This window comes from Centrocercus urophasianus, unplaced genomic scaffold (assembly GCF_019232065.1).
Source record: "Centrocercus urophasianus isolate 14NV4802_14NV808 unplaced genomic scaffold, USGS_Curo_1.0 seq_50, whole genome shotgun sequence".
In the NCBI taxonomy this organism is placed as follows: Eukaryota; Metazoa; Chordata; class Aves; order Galliformes; family Phasianidae; genus Centrocercus; species Centrocercus urophasianus.
Window position 1 is genome coordinate 1194081 of NW_024885089.1, and position 24554 is coordinate 1218634.

General features: G+C 51.8%; 1 protein-coding gene across 1 annotated transcript; it reads right to left on the minus strand.

The window, feature by feature from the left end:
- Positions 1–14008: 14008 nt before the first annotated feature.
- On the minus strand, positions 14009–24135 carry SFRP1 (secreted frizzled related protein 1). Its single transcript, XM_042835246.1, has 3 exons — positions 23613–24135; positions 20410–20487; positions 14009–17017 (listed from the first exon to the last, which is right to left on the minus strand). The coding sequence occupies exons 1-3, from the start codon at positions 24133–24135 to the stop codon at positions 16695–16697; spliced, it is 924 nt and encodes a 307-aa protein (XP_042691180.1). The 3' UTR covers positions 14009–16694.
- Positions 24136–24554: the final 419 nt, after the last annotated feature.

The following is a 24554-nucleotide window of genomic DNA, read 5'->3' on the forward strand; positions in this document are numbered from 1 at the left end:
CAGAGCTTAGATCTCAGCCCAGAGCTTAGAGCCCAGAGCTTAGATCTCAGCCTAGAGCTTAGAGCCCAGAGCTTAGATCTCAGCCTGGCTGTGCCACAGAGAGGCACCATCCGACTTGAGTTGGGATGGAGCCTCCAACTGCTGCACCTCGTGCAGCCAAACAGGACGTGTGCAAATCTCAGAAGCAGCACCGCAGCGCTCTCAGCGTAAATCCCTTTAGACGTGATCACTTAGAGCTTGCAAAGAGCTGCTTCGAGCGTTTGGACTTCAGGATGCAAAAATTCAGGCGAATTCATCTTGCAGATCTTCTCTTAGCGTTTGCAATGTGAAAATAAAAATAAAAATAAAATAAAATAAGGTCCAGAGCTGAGGAAAGAACGACTTTAGGAGCAGCGGAGCGGGGCTGAACGCGGCCGTTCGTGGACCAACGGCGACACCGCGCGGCTCCCGGAGCGTCGGGCGTCGGACCGGGCGGCACCGGGAGCGGCGGAACCAGGCCGTAGGGCCGGGCTGTGAGCGCTGCCCCCACCGCACCGAACAGGGATGCAGCGCGGGTGCAACCTCCTCCCCAAGCATCGATTCAGTCCTGGATCCGCGGCAGAGCTGAAAGCAGCAGCAGATCGAGGGTTTGTGGCTCTCTGAGAGCGGCGGTGCTTTACTAAGGATGGACTGAAGACATTTTACTCGACTGACACTGACCTTCATGTTTTGCATGCTGCTGTCCCCATCTCCCTTTAACTGACTCATGAAATTGCAGACAATTTGGCTTGCAGGCTGTAATCTGATATTTGCACTTAAGTGACTCCTTGAAAGGGTAGATAATAGCAGGACAAGGGGAAATGGTTTGAAGTTGAGAGGGGAGATTGAGCTTGGATGTCAGGGGGAAATTCTTTACTGAGAGAGCAGTGAGGGGCTGGAACAGCTGCCAGAGAGGCCGTGGATGCCCCGTCCATCCCTGGAGGTGTTCAAGGCCAGGTTGGATGGGGCCCTGGGCAGCCTGGGCTGGTATTGAATGTGGAGGTTGGTGGCCCTGCGTGTGGCAGGGGGTTGGAGCTCCATGATCCTTGAGGTCCCTTCCAACCCTGGCCATTCTGTGATTCTGTGACACAGTTGGCCTGTCCAAATCCTGCCCATTCATGTGTTGAGATGCTCATCAAAGAGCCAGTCCTCTGCATCCCAGTTATTCTTCCAGAAAGAGCAGAGATGTGTAACGTGGGGAAGGACAGCTGTGGGCCAACTGGGTGAGCAGGCAATGACCTCCTTTCCAGAAGGACCTCAGCCTGTGCCAAAATTGCACCAGCAGAGCTGAAGGATTGCTACACAGACACTGAGGAGGAGCCCAGGTGAGACAGAAGGTGCAATCACAGATATTGAGGAGCCTCGAGGATGAGATGTGGGTTGGGAATTGTGCTGGAGGGATCTGGGGAGCGAGTTGTCAGTGGGACTGATCTGTCTTCTCCCACATATCTCAGTTATCAGATGCAGAATGTCATCAGCACATGGAACAGAACAACCACACAAGAAAAAATGTGGGGAAAGCAGATTTGCAGTTCTCTAACTTTATAACCCCCCCCAGTCTCACAGATCCTCTGAGAAGGCAGCAACCAGTTTCACAGGATTGGAAAAGCATTTCAAGCACAGAGAGGTCAGCAGAAACAATGCACAATTTTATAGTCATAAATAGAACAAGAAAAATCCACAGCCCGTGCTGCACTGGGATTTGTGCAGCCATTCTATCAAGGAAGGAAACAATAGCTTCCAACTTGCCAGCACAGTATGAGTTCCAGACTGCCACCTGGGAATGGTCACCGTGCTGTAAACAGCTACGGAGTGAGAATTACCCACTGTAAGCTTTCACCAGCAATCCGGGAGAGCAAACACACTGCATTGCTTCCAACCGCATGGGGTAAAGAGCAAAAACAACAGTCAGTGTCATTGGGTTTGTTACCCACTCGAGTTGCACGTTCTGGGATGCAGGAGCTGCTCTGAGAGAAACATCTTTCCCTCAGCCTCAGCTCCAGAACAGACTCCCACCCTCACAGCGTGTGGATTTCATGCCTCAGCATAAAAGTGATAAATAGGAGCCTGTGCAGGGCACATTGAGTTCGGTTATTGCTGATGCACATTCCAGCTTTGGGAAGTCTTTGGAAGCCTGGTATTCATATTTCAGCTGAGATTTACAACCAGGAGAACAATGCTCTGCTATAGGAGGGCTTCGCTCGCCCACCCACACCAGTAATTCTCAGCAGCTTTGCCTTAGCTGTGTTCTGGCTCCCCACTTTGACTCATTGTCTATTGTCACACATCTGTCAGGCGTAACAAGGAAAGCTGTGTAATGCTTTACCCACTGCAAGGGAGTTCCTTTCGGCATTGAAATTCCAGGGCTCCACTTCCTTAACCCCTACACTGCCACATGGATGTTCAGAAAAAAACATTGTGAAAACCAAAGCAAGGCAAGCAAACACTTCTTTGTCTCATTTCCACAGCCCTTAGGTGCAAAATCCCTTAAAAGGCATTAACGTACTTCCATACCACATCAATGCATAACCAGAGCAGTGCACCACAGATGCAGCTACAGATGGATCCTCAGTGGCACCTACCAGCTCTGCTCCCACCTGTGGCTTTCCATATTTAGCTGCTCACACCAAGGATGCTGTGACCAGCAGCAAACCCTCAGCAGCCACATTCACATCACAGAAACACACAGAATCACAGAATGGCCAGGGTTGGAAGGGAGCTCAAGGATCACGGAGCTCCAACCCCCTGCCACACGCAGGGCCACCAACCTCCACATTTCACAGCAGCCCAGGCTGCCCAGGGCCCCATCCAACCTGGCCTCCAACACCTCCAGGGATGGACGGGGCATCACAGCCTCTCTGGCAGCTGTTCCAGCCCCTCACTGCTCTCACAGCACAGAACTTCACCCTGACATCCAACCTCTGACTTCATCAGAGGACCCCAAGTTTTTGTGGGACCAAAGGCAGCACTGAGTTCCATTCCCCCAACACCGGTTTGCAGCAAGAAAAGGGATCCAGGAAAATGTTTTCCTGTGAATGAATTATTGCAAAAAGCTGGCTGCAAGCACAGTGTGTGCAGTCCAACGAGCATAAAGCTGAATGTTACCTGTCACAATAAATTGCAAACCTTTGTCTGTATGTTCTGTGCAGAACTGGGGGGCAGAGGACACTTGGGGTTCTGTTTGAGCTCATAACCATGAGAACTGTCCTAAAGGAGAGGAGAGACTGCAGCCCTCTGCTATTTGGAAAGAATAACACAGACAAGTCACAGAGCTTTTCTTAATGCTGCCATGATATACAAATAAGAGGCTTAAGTATAATTAGAGGTTGTGTAATCAGCAGGAATAAAGAAATATGTCGTAATTTATGCCATATTTTATAAATATCCTAACTGTTTAAGAAACTGAAAATGTTTTCCAAAGAAATATGTTAGCATAATGATTATAAAGCCCTTTAATGTGAGCGAGCTGCTTTCTGAAGCCAGTTTTTGACTCAGTTTCGTGGGCATTAAATAGAACTAATTGCCCTCCTGCACAAGCTGGCTGTTAGCACATTCCAGCAGAGTGTGTATTTTCCAAAGCACCAATTTCAACACATTTCCACCCCGTGCAATATCTGCCTTTTTATGCACAGCACATAAAATGCACACATCTGGGCAGGGCTGCTGACGGTCGTGAGGCTTGGAAATGGATTGAGATATCAACTGTCTGCCCAGATGTTCTGTCAGTGTTCAAGTGCAGCCCCACTGTGACCCCTCCAGGCTGCAGTAACTTCAGTGAGGGACATCCCTGCCCCACACCATACGCTTCTCAAAGCACAAAGCTCACTTTCCCTGCATGACACGCAATACCGAGTTATAGATGAGAAATGCAAATGTAAACACAACACGATTCCATCAGGAGACCTTCCAGAAACAAAGCATTTCCATCTCCGAAAGTAAGCGAGAGCTCAGATTTGGCCCTCCAGGGTGAATATAGGGCACCCTTCGTAAGTAACACTAAAAATAATCAAAACGTCCCAGTTTGGATGTGGATTCAGGGCGCAGCACAATGCTCTTTCACAAGTGCCAAATCACTGCTGCTGCCACATTTTGCACAGATGACCCATTGCAGAGGGCTGCCCCAGAACACAGGGCTCCTGGGGATTGGGTTTCCACATTCAATGAGCTGGTGATGAGTGAGCCCTCCCTCAATCCCAGCCTTCTCCCTAGAGCGAGGCAGAACCGTTTGAAATCTAATTTCCTCTTACAGATTTCCTGCAGCTGGGAGCGAAGCACACTGCTGAGCAAGCACAAGTCCTGGCTCCACACCACGGCCCCACCACTCAACTCAGGCATCTGTCACCACGTGCCCAGCCAGGCAAGAGGTGGTTCAACGCATCTCTGCTTCCCTGCGGCTCCATTCCACCTCTGTAGCTTCCAGACACGTCACACCCTGCTGCAATCCCCTTTCCTCTTGCAAATGAGGTACGATGCTGTCAGCACTCCCCACCCAGTCAGCATCTCATGTCTCTCGTGTGCTCTGCCACAGCCAGGGATGTGCTGAAGACAGCCCTGTGCCCACTAATTGCTTCGACACGTGGGCAGTGGGAAGATGACCAGGCTGCACTGAATTCAGCAATTGCTTCTCTCTCCTTGGAATCACCTCCTGTCTCTGTGCCTTCACAGCAGCACACAAAGGACCCATTGCTGCAGGATACATCTCAAGTGTGACATCTGCTATTGCTATACGTTCCTAAATGCAACTGTTCCTCCAGAGCCAGCTTCTGTGCTCCTAAAGCACCTCTCTCAGCCTTCTAAAACAGACACGATGCAGTCAGCCATCGGAGCACTCTGTGCTGTTCCAGTTCTGCTGTTGCTGTCCTTACAGTTGGGCCTGAGAAAGAGTTTGTGTTTTGGGTCCTGCAGTTTAGAAAGGACAACACTGCATCTGGCTCCATGCCTGAGTTAAAAGCTGCCCCATCCATCAGCAGTTTGGCTTCTCCTCCATATGATGGGCTTGATCTTGAAACCATCTGTTTCCCCTTAGCTTGCATCCAGCTTTCACTTGGACAGCAGAGTCCTTTCCAGCTACAGCCCCTGGGCACAGAGGTGGGAAATCATCTCCCTCTGTCCTCTCTGCAGCTAGAAAGTGAGTTTGGCTGCAACTGCATGCCAACAAACCTGAACAAATAGATTCTGAATTCTGTCACCGAGGGGCTCTGAGGGTGCTGGTTGTGTTTTGGGGCTTCTTTGGGATCTAAATCCTGGAAGCCAGCTCCAAAAATCCTCCTAATGAACTGCACAACACTGTGTACCCCTTGTGCCACAGAGTGGAAGGAACAGCATTTCCTGCAGGCATTTCTCATTCACTGGGACAAATTTAGACCTGGCATGAGCCAGTGCAGTGCATAGAAGAACGACATCAGAAATCACCTCCCACGCTGACAGCAAGTGCAGAACTCCTGCCCAGCCTGTGGGGTCACCACGTGGCATTGCTCTGCTCTCCCAGCAGCTCGCAGTGCCAAGTTGACAGAGCAGGTGAGGTACCACATAGCGATGGTAACAAAAACCATCTGCCACGGAAGTGTCTGGAGACAGCAGCCAACTGTCAGGCTCAGGATAAGCAGCTCCTAGAGCACGGAGACGAGATAGCTGCATCGCTGGGAGGGTCCTGCAGAGGTCATTTTGCAGGAATGGATACATAGATGTTCGTGTTAACCCTTTGGTGGGTATGAAATCGCACACGGTTAAAGCCCTGATTATTTAACAGCAAGCTAAACGTCGTCCAACAGAGCTCCTGGGGTCACATCCTCACCTACCCCTCACTCCCTTCAGTAAGCTGCAGAGTGCAGTGAGGTCTCCCCTGAGCCTCCTCTTCTCCACACTGAACAACCCCAGCTCCCTCAGCCACTCCTCGTGACTTGTGCTCCAGACCCCTCATCAATTTCATTGCCCTTCTTTGGACATGCTCCTCAATGCCTTTTTTGTAGTGAGGTGCTCAAAACTGAACACAGCACTGCAGCCTCACCAGTGCTGAGTACAGAGGGATGATCACCTTCCTGCTCCTGCTGGCCGCACTATTTCTAATGCAGGCCAGGATGCCGTTGGCCCTCTTGGCCACTTGGGCACACTGCTGGCTCGTGTTCAGCATCAACCAGCACCCCCAGGTCCCTTTCCTCTTCACAGTCATCCAGCCTCCTGCAGCGCTGCATGGGGTTGCTGTGGCCAAACGCAGGACCCAGCACTTGGCCTTGTTGAACCTCATCCCCTTCACCTCAGCCCAGCGATCCAGCTTATCTGGATCCTTCTGAAGGGCCTCCCTACCCTCAGACAGACCGACACCACCTCTAAACTTGGTGTCACCTGCAAACTGAGGGTGCACTCAGTGCCTTCATCTAGGTCATCAATAAAGATATTAAACAAGATGGGCTCCAGTACTGATCCCTGGGGGCCACCACTCGTAACGGGTCACCAGCTGGACTTTGCTCCATTAACCATCACCCTGGCCCTACAGCCGGGATCGGAGCGGGACGCGGTGGGGATCCGGGCAGCACCAAAGCCGCCAGGTGGCAGCCGCAGCCCGCGTGCGGGGCTCAGCCGCATTCCCTCCCGCAGCCCCGAATCCCCCCGGAGCTTTGCGGGATCGAATCGTAGAGAAAACCGACGTTACACGCGTTTTGCTCAGAAGCCGAGAGAGGGGAATCATCACAGAATGGCCAGGGTTGGAAGGGAGCTCAAGGATCACGGATCTCCAACCCCCTGCCGCACGCAGGGCCACCAACCTCCACGTTTCACACCAGGCTGCCCAGGTCCTCATCCAACCTGGCCTTGAACACCTCCAGGGATGGACGGGGCATCACAGCCTCTCTGGTCATTAATTAGTGTAGAAAACCTCCTGTGAAGTTACCAGTAAAAAGATCAATGTGAACCGATCAGATTTGTTGCTTCTGGGCCCTGCTGGATGCCAGCTGGCTGCAACACGTATGCTGTCCTTCTGCACCTCTCTTTTTTCTTTTTTTCTTTAAAGTAGCATGAAATATTTATTTTGCTTTATTTTTGTAAACAGGTCGGTGATGCTGAACAGAAATAATTGTGCCAGCGAATCACAAATCAACGTAGTGCAGATATTAGACACAAGGCAGCCCAGACTCATAATGCCTCTGGCTGTCATCTGAGTCCTGGGGGATTTATGACTGCCAACACAAATAGCAGATTCCTATGGGAGTCCCTCGGAGGCTGTCAAGTGCTGCAGCTGGGAAATCTCCTCGCTGTATTTACTGCATCAGCAGTGTTTGTGGGCAGGGAATGAGGTGGGCAGCACTGCACAGCCTCAGCAACATTGCCTGCTCAGGAAGAACAGCTGCAGCCCCACCAGCACAGAGCATCGTCTTCATGCTCACCTCTTGCACCCTCTGTCTCCACCGAGTGCTCAGCAGCAGCTTTCCCTTTCCCCTGCCCTTTTCTTCTGGTCTCACTGCACTTTTTTTGAATCCTAATATTATCCCACTGCTTCAACATGTCGGGGATTTTCAACATCTGCTCTCAGAAAGGCGCTGCCATTTCTTGCCTACCTCGCAGCACTGCTGCCAGCATCTGCACCGCGAAGCTTCTGAGCAAGGACTGGCCCGGTGTTGGCTTCAGCCCCGCGTAACAACACCGAAAGAGCAAAGAGAACAAAAGCCCTTCGGTGCAAGCACATTAAATTTCCCTTCTTTGCTGCCGGCATCCCAGCACTGGTGGCATTGTCCTCAGCCAGCAGGTGACAGCAGACACTCCCCAGGTCCTGCATTGCGATGCAACGACTCTGGGCTGCACTGCAAACACTTTTTAACCTCCAGATGCATTTGGGCTCATCCAAGGGGCTGCTGCTGGCTCAGAGCCCGGTGGTTTGGCAGACACCGTTGTAAAGAAAAAGAGGAGGGGGGAAATGGTGGAAAAATGTCCCCTCCGGTCCTTGCGTTGAATTAAACCACATGTATATTTTTAAAATACAGTGCAAAGGAACAACTCTCCGGCACATGTTCAAGAGCAGAGTCTTATTTCAGAGATCTCAAAAAATTAGTGGCTGAACGCTGAAACAATATAGCCTTTAGAGGAAGGCATTTGGAAATGATTAAAGAGCCTGAACTCGTGCGTCCCAAATAAAATAAATAAATAAATAAATTAGTGCCTCACGTTGGTAGCAACTGTCAGCTACTAAAAAAAAAATCAGAGGAAGGGGGAACAAATCAAACTCAATCTTGCATAATGCAACGCTACCAACCGAGGAGAGACCGCCAGCCCAGGGGGGGGGCCGCGCAGCCCCGTCTGAGCATCATGCAGAGCCCCAACGGAGCTCCCAGCAGCTCCAGGGGCCGAGCAGCGGGGATGGGAAGAATCGCACCTCGAGCCAAGCAAAGCTGCTACCGCCTTTGGAGGGGAAGGGGAAATAAAGCAGCCCCGAGGCCAAACACTTAGCAAACTAATTGCTCGTTAATGATCTTCCAACTAGCTCGTGAAAAAGGCTTTGAATTGCCATCGCTCCGCGCATCTGGGCCAGCAGTTTAACGGCACATCAGCGTGTGTGAAACCTGATGAACGGACTGAAGATAAGGGGAGATTTCCCGGATCCCCGCATCGCTGTCTCGCGGTGCCTCGACCCTGTGCAGAAGATTCCTCTGCATTCCTCCTTCCAAGCCCAAGTTTCCACTAAGATAACAGTGAAATCCAGCTTTTGCCTTTGGTTTTACAAGCTGGTTTTCAGCTACGTGGAGATTTGGAAAGCTGTAGTGCTGCTGGGAATGCATCATCCTCATCCTACAGACACAGCACTGCCCCAGCTGGGGTTTGGGGGCTCCTGGGCCGCCCACCCCAACCCAGATCCCTGCAGATACAGGGGAAGCAGTCAATATGGAGCAATGCCACAGCACAACCCTGCCAGCCCAGGGCTGCTCTGCACGTTGGTCACAAGCTGCACAGACAGGAACTTCCCCATGCCTCATGTCTGAGACCTTAAGGACAAAAGAGGCGTTTTGAATTTGCTTCAGTAAGGAAGAGACTTCGGTAACGTGAGCAACATTGGGGAGCTTGAAATGAAACCAGGCTGTGCATCATCTACAAGGGACAAACATCCTCAGCATGGGGAGCTGGCAGCCAGTGTCACCAAGCAGCCAGGGGGACACACAGGGCAGAAATGGGATCCAACTCTGAAATGGCCCCGGCTGCACACCCTGCCATGCGCTTCCTCCCTGCCTTAGCCAAGCTTGGATCTTTCAGCAACACCCAGAAACGCACGGCATTTTAGAAATGAGGCCAGGATTTTCCATCCTTCCCATTCCTCTGCTCTGTTCCCAAGTCTGCCCGCACTGCTTGCTGCTTTGCTGGTTTTCCCTGGGCCAGGAATTTTAAATGAAATGTATTCCTTTGTACGACGCGAGGAATTATGAATCGATAAAGACTTCCCATTATCGTTTAACATCTACCACCCCGATCCTTCAGCATGGCTGTACCTTAATTGCAAGCAGATGTCTCTCTCTGCTGACACGTTAAATAGAAGCAGGAAGGCCCACTGCTATCTCCCATCAACAATTTGCACAAGAGCAGCGAACAGATTTTCTAAGAACAGAACCACTGCAGGAGAGGGGAGATTAAGTTCCTGCAGACCAGACTCGGAGCAGCACAGCAAAACAAGGCACAGCTTGGGAAACAATGAGCCCTAACAGCCCCTAATCTCAAATAACCAAAAGCTTTTGTGAAGAAAAATGAATTTGCTGAAATTAATACTGCGTGAGCGCAGCAGAGAGCTTGGAGGTGGAGGCAATGCAGTATAAAAATGACACAACTGGCAGCACCGTGTGCCAGCTCCATGTCTGTGCCCCATTCAGTGCCCACCCAGGGCAGGGAAGCACTGAGCACAGGGACGTGCTGCCTGCTCCCACCTTCCCCATCAGCCCCATCCCACTGCAAAGCTCTGGGGCTGAGCAGAACCAGGGAATTGTCAATAGAAGTGAAAGTGACAGGGTGTTTAGCAAACATTAAACCCAGAAAGCTTAAAAGGTCTTTCAGGATTATTAAATAAACATTTAGGGTGAGTGAGAGGGAAGAACAGGGAATGGTGAAGAAATTGTAAACATTGAAGTAGGCAGTTAGGGGCTACAGTAATTCAGCTGGGCAGCTCGGTGCTTAATAATTAAAGTCGTATCACATGTAATTACCCCTCAGCTGTCTGGCAACCATTAATCCAGGGGGAGATTTTCATAAACATTTAGCTCAGTATTTTTTTTTTAGACCATTTAGCATGGAACATTCAATGCATCACCTCAGCAGCCACCCCTGGTTGCTCCCTCACACCCAGGCTGGGCACTGGGGGTGCTGAGATCTCACCCATGGGTGCCCAGCAGTGGTGCTGCAGGTGAGGAGGGCAGCGCAGCCACCAGCACCTCACATATGGCCACACCTGGAACTGCCACCAACATGCTCTGTCCTCTCACAGAGTCACAGAACGGCCAGGGTTGGAAGAGACCTCAAGGATCACAAATCTCCAACCCCCCACCAATGCAGGGCCACCAACCTCCACATTCAACAGCAGCCCAGGCTGCCCAGGGCCCCATCCAACCTGGCCTCCAACCCCTCCAGGGATGGACGGGGCATCGCAGCCTCTCTGGCAGCTGTTCAGCCCCTCCCCGCTCTCACAGCACACAACTTCCCCTGACATCCAACCTCCAGCTGCCCTCCCTCCATTCAAACCGTTTCCCCTCGTCCTGCTGCCATCTCCCCTTGCACAGAGCTGACTCCCCTCCTGCCCGCAGGCTCCCTTCAGGCACTGCAGGCTGCACTGAGGTCACCCCGCAGCTTCTTTTCTCCATGCTGAACGAGCCCAGCTCCCTCAGCCTGTCTTCGTGGTGGAGGTGCTGCAGCCCCTGCTCATCTCTGTGGCTCCTCTGCACCCTCTCCAGCAGCTCCCCGTCTTTCTTGTCCTGGGGGCTCCAGCCCTGGACACAGCACTATCCTGGGGCCTCACAGGAGCAGAGCAGAGGGGGACGATCGCCTCCCTGTCCCTGCTGCCACCCCTCTGCTGATGGAGCCCAGGATCTCATTTGCTTTCTGAGCTGCAATCTCTCCAGATTAGTGATTTACCCTGACTGTGCAATAGCAGAGGAGATTGCCCAGGCTGGGTGCAATTACTTTGCTGCTCTGTTGCAAATTGCATTGGCTAAAGGAACTGCAGTTCATCATTGGTGCACTTTAATGAAGTTCTGAGCACTGCATGTCAGAGCCATGCATGTGCTTGCTCTCCCAGCAAAGAAAAATACCTTCTAGCAAATCAATCTCTCATCCACGTTAATAACTCAGGAGTTTGGTGGGGGTCTCACTGAGCAGCAGCAGCACTGTGACCCAGGTGTGGTTCATCCAGCCACAGCCCTGCTTTCCCACATCTCCTTGCTGGAGTGAGGACTTGGCACACATCTCCAACAGAAAAAAAAAAAACGTTACTCACAGCATTTCCAGGCTGTGCACATTTCTGCAGAGACCATTTGCTGGCCTCTCACAGCTCCCTGGATCCTGGAAGCTGTGTGTAGCAGAGCTGATGGCCCTGCAGGCGTCATCATCTTGCACTGCAGAGCTGGGCACACCATTGCCCTTACATTGCTACCAGGACAGCTTGTGGCCAGCAGCCAGCCCATAGGAGATTCCAGCCTTCACTGAGAGGGTCTTGGAACAGAGTTCTCATTTTCCAGAGACTGGGAGGCTTCTGCAGCTCAGCCAGCCAACCTGATGGGCCAACCCACGGCTCCTGGCACAGCTCTGCCCAGGGAAGCCACATAGTGCAGAGCCACAGCCCCATGCATAGAGCACAGGAGCCAGCCAGGCTCCCAAAAAGGGCATTGAAACGTGACTTTGTCACCTCCAGACTAACAGAGGGGTGCAACTCAGCCAACAGGTAGGATGCTCAGAGGCTCGGATGGGATTACTAGAGAAGAAATGACAATAAAACGAGTCTGAGCCCTCACAAAACAGAGGCTTTTACAGCACTTGCTGTGAATTCTGAGAGATTTTTCCCTCCCTCAATCTGATAGAGGACTTTCTCTGCACTGAGGTTGAAGCAGAGCTTCCCACGTCTGCATGCCCTGCGGCTCAAGGCACACTCAGAGCAGGGAGTTTTGCATCCCTGTATCCTTGATGGATCTGTTTTTTCCACAAAAGCGTCTGAAAGGAAAGGAAGTATTTCTTTCCCACTTCCTGTTCTGTTCTTCATCGTGGCACGTTACAAATCCCTTGTTTTCCTCTGTGCATCTCTCCCAGTCTATGGTTTGTGTGGCTACGTGCAGCAAGGCATCCTTTGCTTTAATAGAGTTGAGGCATAAATAGAGTTGAGGCACCATTCCCCACTGTGGAGACATCCACACGTCTCCTTGCCACTCCGTGTAGGACTTCAGCCCCTCAGCAGCACAAAGAGGGGCAATTCTGTGCTGAAGTTGCAGCACGTGTCCCAGCAAAGCTGAAAACCACCAGAGCAAAGGAGGGCTTTGGTGTTACACCGTGCCCAGACAGCACTGCAGATAAACACAGGCAGCATTTCCCTTGCAGACATGTCACCAGACTGCCTGAGCAGCTGTGGTGCATCACCTCCCCATCCTGCAGAACGTTAATAGAGCTCCTTGTCAGACACACCAGGCTGGTATCTGCTCTTCTCCAGGAGAAACCGTCCCTAATTGCTCACAATTTCCAGCCCTGTGTTCCCCAGCAGGGGTCAAAGAAGAACACAGATTGCCAAGGACAAGAAATTAATTGTAGGATGGAAGATGACTTTTGTATAGCAGGAAAGCAAACTGTATTTATTTAGAGCTTAACTATGAACTGGAGACCAGAAACTCAATTAACAGACGATACTCAACAGAAAGAATGCTGGAGCAAATAAGATAAACATTACTGGGAGGATAAACTGAGTCACAAGAGGATGATATTTTGTTTTATGCAAGATTCAGACAAGGCCAGGGCAGGCTGCTGGCAAGGCTTGAGCATCCTCATGCTGCCAGATCAGCTGTTTCACCCTCACACAAGCTAGAAGCAGTTTTCCATGGGGCACAGCACACAGACTCAATGCAGTCACTGCTGGGCAATCCTCAACCACCCCCAAGCTTTCTCAGCCTCCCTGCATTGTGAAGCCAGACTCAGAGCTGGACACGAGCCTGAAACAAAAGTGCATTCAGGTCAGCAAAACTCCCCTAACTTTGGGTATTTCTTTGCACCCTCAGCACTCTGCTGGATCTAAGCACACTCCCTACTTTATGTAACCTACAGTTACATACATGCACGTGAAAATCTCACCCTGGATTATTACACAGCAGAACTCATAAAAATCCTGGTTTAGAATGAGCACTCTGCATAAATAGAACTCGTAGCAATCAGTATTTGAACCAATTATAGCATAACTCATATGTTGGAGCTGCTCTTACCTGCTCTCATGGCACCTCGTGCTGTTGCTGATGTCCCTAGCCAGGGGCACTGGAGGGCAGGAGCTCCCTGATTTCTCCACTATCAAACCTCCCCTCCACCTGAGACCAACTGCAGGCTATGCTCAGCCCTGCTGGCTGTTTCTCAAAGGATGGGTGACTGCTCTGATTGGAATAACCTGAGAGCTGGAGCCAGGGCTGACTAATGGGGTTTCAGGTGTGTGCCTGCTTTCCTTGCTACCAGTGACAGCAACAACATTTTCTAGGAAATAATTCCTGCAGACAATGCTGTTTGCTGTAAGGAGCTCATTGCCTTTGCTTGCACTGGTGAGAGCTAGCTGGTTTGCAACAGGGGTATTAATGTACAGATAAAGCAGTGTCTAGAAGCAGCACTTTGACAGCACTTCTCTGTCTCAGCACTGTGGATGTGTGGTTTAAGCTCTTGCATCTCTCCTTGCCAGGCAGCAGTGCAGATAAGCTGTGTCTGTATAGAGACAGTGTGCTGAACCCTTGAATGTCAGAGTGAGTAATGCAACTGATACGGAAAAGGCAACAATAAAAATAACTTTGAAAGGGAGGAGGAAAAAAAAATAACAACCCAACATTTTATTGAGAGGTTTTCTTGCTCCAATCACAGAAGAGAGAGAACAGAAGCCATAATGTGTTTATATCAACCACAAGTTTAAAACAAAGCAAAACAATCAAATACAGATTTCTTTGTCAAAATATACCATGAGAAAAGCAAGCAGCGCTCTGCTGTAATGCATTGTGCTCACATGAGAGGTTCCCACAGCAGCACAGACTCCTCACACAGCTCTGGGTTGTGCCTGCTCACAGCACTCACACATCTGTGCTCTTCTTCTCCACTGTCACAATTGCATTTGGAGCATTTGTCCTTCAAAACCTATTTGATGTGTAGCTTGGGCTGCTCCCCCCGAGCCTCACGAGCAAATAAGGAATGAGGAGTCCTCAAAGCCCACTGCAGCTCCGTGCCCTGCATGACCCCCACCTGGCTCTCACACCCCCAGACCTATTTGCAGAGTGCATGGGCTGCACTGCAAGATGATTTCTGGGTTCTAAGAGCAGGGATGCACCGCTGGGGAGCGTTAAGTTTGGCTCTTCTTGTCCAAAAAGCTGCAGCACATCCAGCCCAGACATCCCCAGCATCGCATCACGTCCCACTGCATCGCACTGCAGCCACCTCTGACAGCACCAACGTGGGACAGAAAACGACGTCCCTATAAAAACAGGGAGGGGGAATCACGTCGTTGTTGATTAATTTAGCAGTTTTAGTTAAGAGACGATTGATACATAAAAGACAAAGCATAAACAACAGATATGAGATTTGAAAATAAATGCAAGCTGTTAACATCAAAACCAACAGCTGAAATCATCTACCGTGAGCACACTGCTGTGGTTGCAGCGCTGAACACCTTCACCATGTCTGAGGCTTCCAGCCACGCCAGGGAAGCAGATGCTGATGTGGTTCTGCAGCCTCAGCCTCGGCACTGTGGGCCTGGACTGCAGCCCAGTGCTGCTCCATCCCAAGGACCCCCCCAGGTTGGGGGAGATGGGAGCCCAGGGGGGCACAGGCAGCAGCTGCAGCTCTGATTTGGGGCTGCCACACAAGGTTCTAAAATTACATTAGAGCAAAATGTAAATATATATCCTGTCTACAACACGATGTTACATCAAACTCTTAGTGCTGTTATTTTTTTATTATTATTATTATTATTAAAATCCTCCACATACAAAGAGAGCACAAGGGATGCAGTGATGCACAGGGGCTCCGCCTGCTCCATCTGCACAGAACTGCTGGCAGATCCCACAGCAGTTTGGCAGGAGGGTGGTACAACGACCATCCAGGTACATGGAGATGCCCAATGCACCGTGTCTGAAACATCACACACAGCTCAGCAGCCCTGAGCTGCTTCTAAAGCTTAGGGTGGATCTTTTTTGTGGTTTTGCTCTTTTTTTTCTTTTTTTAATTCACTGATCAAGTACATTATCTACAATGATTAACTTTGCATCACAGTAACAATGCTAATACACGCTGTGGTCTAAGACACTTAGTGGGATTTTCTAAAGAGTTCACATCCTAAATCCATCTCTCTGCTAGTTCTGAAGCAGCATTCATCAGGGTGCTCAGCATATTTAGGGAGTTTATCTACAATAAAGTCCATGGTTCAGTCATGAAAGAAACACACAGTGCTCCCGAGCCAGAGAACAATTCATTCACCAGATCTGAGCAGAGTTAACTGCAAAGCTACAGGATTATTTCAAGTTTTAAGACAGTCATTCTCTTAAGAGCAATCATGATTGATGAGAATGATGAATAGAAGCAGGATGGTGTAATTAATGTGGAGTAACGTGGGACTATGCAGAAAAGAACACGTCCAATTAACAGAATAATGAATTTCAGCCTGGTCAATAATCATTTGGATGCAGTATTCATTGTCTTTCATATAATGACACAACCTCACGCTAATGTGGTATTTTGATGACAGGAAAAAGAAAAACAACAGTACAAACAAAGCCAAGTTGTCATACATCAAAACCTGGACACCAATCAGTCCCAACTGCAGGAAGAAGAGCACAGAGAGGATGCAGTCCTGTGCTGCTCCACAGGGATCACTCCTTGCCCTTCTGCAGTGCAATATTTTGCTGACAGCCTGAAGAAACTACGAAATATTGGTGGTAAAATGAGCAATGACACGAGCCAGCAAGCAGAGCCTCGCTGAGGGACGCAGCCAGGTATGTGGGACCATGCAATGGTTGGGAATGAGACCCAGCAAATCAGGGCACCATGAGGTCCTGGGCTAAGGCTCAACCCAAAGGCACTCAGACTGGAATAATGGTTGGTTTGTATTTACCATGAGGGCAATTAGCTACTAAGAGGTTTTATCAGGGGTTCGACGGATGCTGCTTCACTTGTTTATTAATTTGTCAGGATGGAATGCTTTTCCAATAGGCTGGCTCTGGTCCTGTAGGAATTAACTCAGGTGCTCCTGCAGCCACAAATACAGGTGGTCACGAGGGTCACGTCCAAAATCATGTGGTCTCACAGCCCTCTGCATCTGATCGTTGCTATTTCCATGAACTCACAGCAATGGGTCTTTGGCTACTGCAGATGTATGTGGTTCATGACCTCGGGGTCTGCTCAGTGCTCACTCTGGGAAATGCTGGCATGGGGCAGGAGGTGGGGCTGGGGGAGCTCTGAGGATGAGGAAGAAAGGGGGGGGGGAGGGTTGGCCCCCATGGGGGTCACTTGAAGACAGATGGGAACGTTGGGCAGTCCGGAGCTTTCACCTTCTTCATGAACTTCTTGAACTCTTTGTTCTTCTTGTCCCACTTGTAGATGGCTGTCAGAAGGTGCTGGGTCTTCACCTGGCGGCCCATGATGAGGAAATGGTGGCCAAGGTTGTCCAGCTGGTGGCAGGGGCAGTCAGCCCCATTCTTCAGGAGCAGCACCAACTTCTTCAGGTTCTTCTTGCGGATGGGCCCCAGCTTCAGCGCCTTCCTCTTCCGTGGAATGATCACTTTGTCCCCGTTCTCCTTCTTCACCTCCTTGATGGTCATCTTAAGAGCTGAAAAACAAGCCAAGGAGAAGGGGGAAAAAAAAAAAACCAACAGAAAGTTCTCAGCACAAAACAATTTTAATTGAGAAGGAAATTTGTTCAGCAGCACAACGCACGATTTGCTAGCAAAATGTTAGCTGAGCAATGACAGAGAGACTCTTAAGAGATCAACTCAGCTCCTCAAACATTTGCTTTCAGGCTCTCCTGCCCTCAGGCAGCTGTAGAACACATTCTGAACACTGAGTATTGCTATGCGTGAGCTGGTGGGGACCTGGGGAGCAGGGCCAACCCCATCCCATACCAGCAGAAGAATTCTCCTCTTTGGATTCAGTGCCTTCCTGAGTAAATAGCAACCCAAATAAAAGAAAATTAATGCTCATTTGCCATGACCATGAACAGGAATTCAGTAAGCATGGGAAAAATGATGGAAATGTGTTGTACATTAAAGTACCACTTCTGTGCCATTTGGCTCTGTCTCGTTTTTGGGGAAAAGCACATGTGGCCAAAAATGACTAACATATTTCCATCATTTGGGAGTTTACTTCAGAGCCACAGATAAATAATGCTCAGATACGTGATTGTCTGCTGTCCCTTCCCATTTGATTCTCAGACGTGTGAGCAGCAGGTAGCACAGCAGAAGCCACGGGCTCTGGCAGGGGAAAGAGTCCCCTGCATCACTGCTCCTTAAAGTTCTGCCCTGCTGGAACTTGTAGCAATAAATACACGTCATATTCAGGTCACCACTGCAGACACACATGGCAGCAGGACAGCAATGACAGCCTCAAGAAGGCAGCACAGTCTGTGTGCTACCCTCGTGCTCCCAGCCACTGCACTGGCAGTGAGAATAATGGTATTTGTCTGCCCACATGCCAAAAAAGGCTGCTGTGCTTGCCAAGAGCCCTGTTGTGTTATACTATTACTGTACAGGAAAGCAACCCAGGGCTGAAAACTAAAGGAAAGCTTTCTTTCTATCTGCTTTCCAAATTCAGGATGCTCAGGGAGCTAGAGATGCAAGCTTTACAGAGCAGGAGAGACCAGAGCAGCTTCATTTGCACCGAGCCCTGGAACGGCACAAGGCACAGGAACACATCACTGACATCACCCCCACCCCAGGTGCACCCCAGCCCACAGCACTTGGCTCCATCCCAGCTCTCCTCCACATGTAGGAGCCCCACACCAGCACCCCCAGGGGCAGGGAAGGGAATGTGAGAGAGTGGAAAGCTCTGCTGTTCCTGCAGCCTCATTGCTCCTTCCTTCAGGAATCGCAAAGAAGAAGGAAACCTGCCAGAAGACACATTAGGGCTGTAACTGGAGAAGGGTGCAGGCAAGGAGCTGTCAGTCAAGGGGAAAAATAAACAGCATGTATTGATTGTACTGCAGTCCTGGTTCAGCAAGAGCCCGCTGGGCAGGATCTCTCAGACCTCAGGGAAAGGGCAGAAACGATAAATACACCCACCAAGAGAAACAGAGAGCAGCAGCATGCCAGGGCTGCCCAGCCCCAAGCTGCTACAAGCAGGCAGAGCACCAACAGCACAGCCCAGGGATGTGCAGGAGCCCTACAACAAGGGCACCATGTGAACTGGGGAAAAGCGGTGAGCAGAGCCCACCACCAGCTGCCCCTCACAGTACACGTAGTTTAAACATTTACAGTACATGTCTGGCTGTGATGAGGTTCTGTAACCTGTCAGCTGCCGGTGTTTACCTTGCTGGATGTGCATGAGAAACCTCAGTTGGAGGGGACGGGAGTTTATGTTAGTGCCAGATAAACAGCTCTCCATGAGAAATCACCCCCACGACAGTAACCCCTGAAGACTAAACAGAGATCTAAGGATCCTGTGGTGGGAGAGCACTTCCTGGGGCCGATCCATCGCTCACCAGCTGCTCCCCACTGCCAGGCATCCTCACAGCATCCTGCCCACATCCTTCACCCCAGCTCCCAGCACACCAGAGTGGCTGGAGGGACCTCTCCTCAATGGAGGAGGAAGAAGAACGCAGAGGCAGAAGGAAGAAGTGCCAAAGGCAGCAGCTTGAAACCTACACCACTGAGAATCCATGCAAATGAACTTTTCTACTGCTATTTATTCTGGTGACAAGAGAGGAAGAGGAGAACAAAAGGCAACCCAAAATGCAACCAGCTTTCCATTGTGAGGAAAGAATGATGCCTCACACGCAGCAGACACCAGTTATGTCCTGCTCAGCTGCTCTGGACTCCTCTCCAGGAAGAAGTTGTCTCATTTTCACAAGAAAACTCATGGGCCACAGATGAGGAGCTCAGGACAGGCAGCTCCCAGCCACACTGAATTCTTGCACTCCGGGAGCACGCACATTCCTGAGGAACTATTACATGGGTGTTCCTGTGGATGATTTCCCCCATTAGAAAAGAGTCTGCACTGAACTTAGGCCTTTTGGCATACCAAACCTGCAGGCGTGGGGAATTCATTTCCAGCAGAAGGGGTAAAGCATCAGCACAGAGCAGGTTGGGGTTTGCACAGCACACGTTCAAGTGCTAATCCCCCCGGAATGCACACCTTGCTCAATGCTCCTTTAATAGCTTTTCAGGAAAGTTACAGACACCAGCAAGGATGTCAAAACCGGTTAATGCTGGGCTTGATCTGAAAAAGCTCATATTTTTCCCTGCAACAGCTTTCTTTCGTTGTTTCTTTGTGGTTTTTTCTTGTTTTTAATGAAGCTCTGTTTCCCTATGATTGTCTGACTCACTTATGAGCCATAATGGATTTAGGACACAGCTTTCCAACAGCACTGCATTTTTTCCCCCTTCGCTTCTCAGCCTTAAGAAGGCAAGGGATGGGTTTTTGGGTTCAACACCCAGACTTGGCAAGAAGAGCAGAACTCTGCTGAGACCCGGGGGTGCTGGCAGCCTGGGCAGCAGACACCCAGAGACACCTCCCTGCTGAGCTGCCATGGGGCCACGCAGCTCCAAGACCCCACTCCCCACCAGACACATCCCAAACACTGCTGCCACCACGCATCAACACTGACATCTAGAGGCATGCTTGCCCCCAGGCTGCCCGCAGACAGTGAGACTGTACTGCTGACCCATATCGACCACAAGGGTGGTGGGAATCCAGTGGTCCAGGATCCAGCCTACGCAGAGCTGCACTGCCCTGCACAGCCCAGGAAGCCTCCCAGCACCCCAAAAACACCTCCAAGCCCACAGCAAGGCAGCCACCAGCTGGCCCGGGTAGCACAGTGGTTGCTGAGCAGCTGTAGCACCTTGTAGTGCCCTGCTCCCTGCACAGGGAGATGCCCTTCCAGCATCATGTACCCAACCTGCTGCAGCAGGCACAGCTGCAAGGGAAGCAGGATGCTCTGCAGCCAGGGCACCAAGTGTCTTCTCCTCTCCACAATACAGAGCCATAGCAGCAGGAATGCTTCCTTACCAAACTCGCTGGCACACAGGTGCTCAACAATGGCCTCCGACTTCATCTCATTGTCGCACGGGGGACACACAGTGGTTCCTGGTGAGAGGAGAGAACAGGTGATGAGGAACGAGCCCAAGAGCACCACAGACCCAGGAGGGCCAAAAGCAGCCTGAAGCCCTGCCCTGGGCTGCCAGCAGCCAGCTCAGCAGGGCAGCACCTGCCTGGTCCCAGTCCCAGCCTCAGCCCAGCCTCCTGCCAGCCCTGCTCCCCCCAGCCCAGATGCAGGCAGCTGCTTGCAGAGGACAGGGTTGACATAGAATGGAGTTTTCAGGGCCAAGCTTCTGGCTGGAGAAGCTGCTTGCCATAGGGCATGGTGAGCAGCCTGCTGATGCTGTGTCCCACGGTGCACCAAGCTGGCACACAGCACATGCAAAGATATGGCAGGGAAGGCTCACACAACAAGGGTAACCACCCCAGAGCCAGACAGGGTTCAGGACACACACAACCCAGCTCATCAGGAGAGCTCCTCACATCCAGAGGATAATCAACTGCTTCCAGGTTCCTGCCTCCAGCCAGCAGAGACCACCCAGCAGCACAGACAGAGGTTTGTGCTACTGACGGATGAATTTATTGAAGCAGGGAGATGCTCTCGGTCCAGCACAAGGGCTCTTTCCCACACACAAGAGCTGTTCTCTGGAGCCACGCTGCAGTGCAATGTCTGCCAGTTTCTGCAGGCAGAAGGAGCCTGGACCTGCAGCACAGCAGCTACCAGCAGGAGGGTATAAAGCCGCACACCTCGTGCAGACCACAGTGCTGCTGCCTCGTCCACAGATGCCCCGTGGGACACCCAGCTGGACACTCATTCCTGTGCAGTGCTTCTCCCCTCCCGCCACCCATCCTGCTTTGTGCCAAACCCTCATTCATTCCTGGGGTCATAAGCCATGTCTTTATTAATCACACGTGTAGTGCAATTGGCCTTCCAATTGTCCCGGTTTGCCAGCAACAAGGTAATCCTCACTGCGTCCAGGAGCAGCCCTAGAAATGCCATTCTTGGTGTGCCTGAGCTGGGTGACATCCCCTTCCAACACCCTACCAATGCCATAGCCACTTTACCAGCTTAGCTTACAGGGACACAGGGAGAAGACAGTTTCTGGGACATGATGACAGCCCAAATGCTTTATTTTTTAAATGAGCAGTCAGAATCTTTCCATACTGTACACTTAACAAGCTCATGGCAAGGGGATGCTGGCGGGAGGACCCCACACTGTCTACTGCCAGGAGGAGAGCAGCTGTGCTGCAGACCACCCGATCCCATACCCTGGGAGCAGAAGGGTATACCCCTCATCATCAGCTTATCTCATAGCCAAAGAGCACACCAAGAGGTCGAGCCCACACAGGGCAGACAGCCAGCAGGAAAGCCACCACAGTGCCAAACCTACAAGCTTTCCAAGCTCCGACCAAAAAAAAGTAAAATAAAACTCACTGTTCCCTGGTGAAAAGTCAGGCTTTGTTTGAGCTGCGTGCGTTGCCCCAGGGATGCTGTAGCATTCCCACAACGTGAGCTGGGGCTGCTGCTGTGCACCCTGGGCAGCTCGGGGACCCCAGCCCAACCCCCAGCACCCTGAGAGCACCCAACAGTCCGAGCTCTGACACCTTCCAGCCCACAACAGCTGGGACAGAGTCCACGTTCTGTATGTGACAGCTTCACTCTGAGGACTGTTTCCACTTTTTCTCCCTGCTGACCATTTTCTAATGCCTGGCTTTAGAGCTAGCTTACTCCAGGGGCAGGGAGAAGGAATGTGTAATGCTATATTAATCTGCAACTCCCCTGATGCATCCTGTGGGCCTGCAGGCTTTACTGCCTAATGCTTAAGGAGAAAGGAATTCAGCAGGTCAGCTCTTTGAGAGGCAGAAACAAATTCCAATTTTAAGGTGTTAATGGGAAAAAATACTGAAAAGACTCGTTCTTATTAATGCCCTGAGAATGGGGTGGGGGGAGGGATACTGCTGGGGCTCTGACCTTCTTTGAATCAATAGGAAACACCCCAGAGCCTGAAATCCATGGGGCTCCAGGAATACACAGCAGCAGAAGTCTACACACAGCTGCAGGCAGCAGAGGGGCTTTGCTGTAACAAAGTCACTGCAGTGATGTGAGTGACAGCGTGGTACTGAACACCGCGCTGCTGCACAGCACCAAAAGAAAGCAATGCTGCCCCATCTGTCTAAACAGGCCCGAAAGTTCATTGCAAAGACGGCTGTTGAACCACACCAAGGAAGACTGGCAGATGCTGCTTCCTCACAAGGGTGACCCCAGGTCTGGAGCTACTAAAGCCTCTGAAGATATTGACCTGCACACAGCCCAGAGCAGGGGCAGCTCTACAGGCTGCAGTTCTGCTCTGCTTGGCTGCAAGTCCCTGAGGAATAAAAGCAACCTTTGTACCTGTTCACAAGACACAGCAGCAGTCTGGACCAAGGGTCTGGGTTCACCCAGAGCAGAGATCTTAGAGCCTCCCCTGAAAACAAAGAGCTCCTTCCAGCAATTGCTTCAGTGAGTGCAACCCTACAGCCCCTGCCTTCTCCTTCTGCAAACGCCTCTCAGTAGCTTTACAAAGTGCTTTAACACAGAATGCTTACCTTATACCAGAACGTTCATTTGATTATTTTAAAAGTTTCCAGCAACTAACCAGACTCCTTGCAACTCACTGTGGGCAAGATGGTCCGACAGAGGCAGACTCATGGACCACGATGGAGAAAATAAGAAACACATCCACTTCCCCCAGTTGCTTCTTGATGGGACACCCTGCCTGCAGCCTCCCTCCACCATACAGCCCCCACTGGGAAGGCAGGGCTGCTTTTCCTCCACTGTGTGCCTCCACTCAGGCAGGCTATTGAGCCTCAGTGCTGCCTGGGAAGCGTGGTGCTCTGTTGGGACCACTGCCACCATCTACTCCAGCCAGACATTCCTGCCATGTGCAAGCACACATCCCACTGCAGCTGAAGAGTGGTCCCACAGCAGCCAAGCATGGAAGAGAAACACTTCTCAGGAGAAGAGGGATGCGCAGATTACAGCACTGCAACTCCCCAGGCTCCACCTGCTCCACGATTACTGCTCCGAGAGTGGCAAGGAGCAGGCAGCACATCCATCCTGCTTGGGGACAGGGATACAGCCTTTCTTGAGCTGACATCTGTTCCCCCTCCCCCCGGCTCTGACCATGCCTTACCTTTAGGCCTGGAGACTTCGGTGGCATTGGGAGCTGTCATGGCAATGCAGACATCATCCTGTGGGAACTGGTCACATTTGAGCATCTCCGGCCAAAAGAAGCCGAAGAACTGCATGACGGGCTCACAGGAATCACGCACAGCCTCGCAGAGCCAGCGGCACGGGTAGACCGGCCGGTCCAGGCAGACGGGAGCAAAGAGGGAGCAGAGGAAGACCTGGGTGCCCATATGGCAGTTCTTGTTGAGCAGCGGCACCCAGCTGCTCGCCTGGTGCTTCACCTCGGCCATGGTCTCGTGGTCCAGCAGGTTGGGCAACACCATCTTATCATAACCCACGCTGTGACACAGCCTCAGGTCGGCGGGGATGGCCACGCATTGGTGGGGTTTGGTGTAAAAGCGACCCCCAGGGTAGGGCCCCAGATCGGACTGGTAGCTCACGTAGTCGTACTCGCTGGCCCCGCCGCACGCCAGCAGCCCAGCGGCCAGCGACAGCAGCGCCCGCAGCTCGCCCCGCACTCCGCCCATGGCCGCGCCGACGGCCGCCCCGACGGCACCGCCCGCGGCACCGCCACTCCCCGCAGCTTCACCCGGATTCCCCCGCTCTGTTCCCAGACACCCCTTCCCGGGACTCCCACCCGACGTTCGGCGGCCCCTCCCGCCAGACGCCCGTCGCTGCCGCCGCTGGCCCCTCTCAAAGCCGCCCGCCCGCCCGCTCCCTCCCCAACCCCGGCCCCACTCTGGCCCCACCGCCCCGCGCCGCGGGTTTGTGAGCCCCCGGCAGCCAATCACGGCGGTACCGCCCGCCGCGCACTCGTCCTCCGATGTCAATCAGCGGCACCGGGAGCCAATCCCGCACCGGCCCGGCCGCCTCCGCACCGCCCCAGGCGAGCCCCGACGGCGCCGCGGTCCGGCGGAGGAGCTCCGTGCCTCGGAGCGAGCGGGAG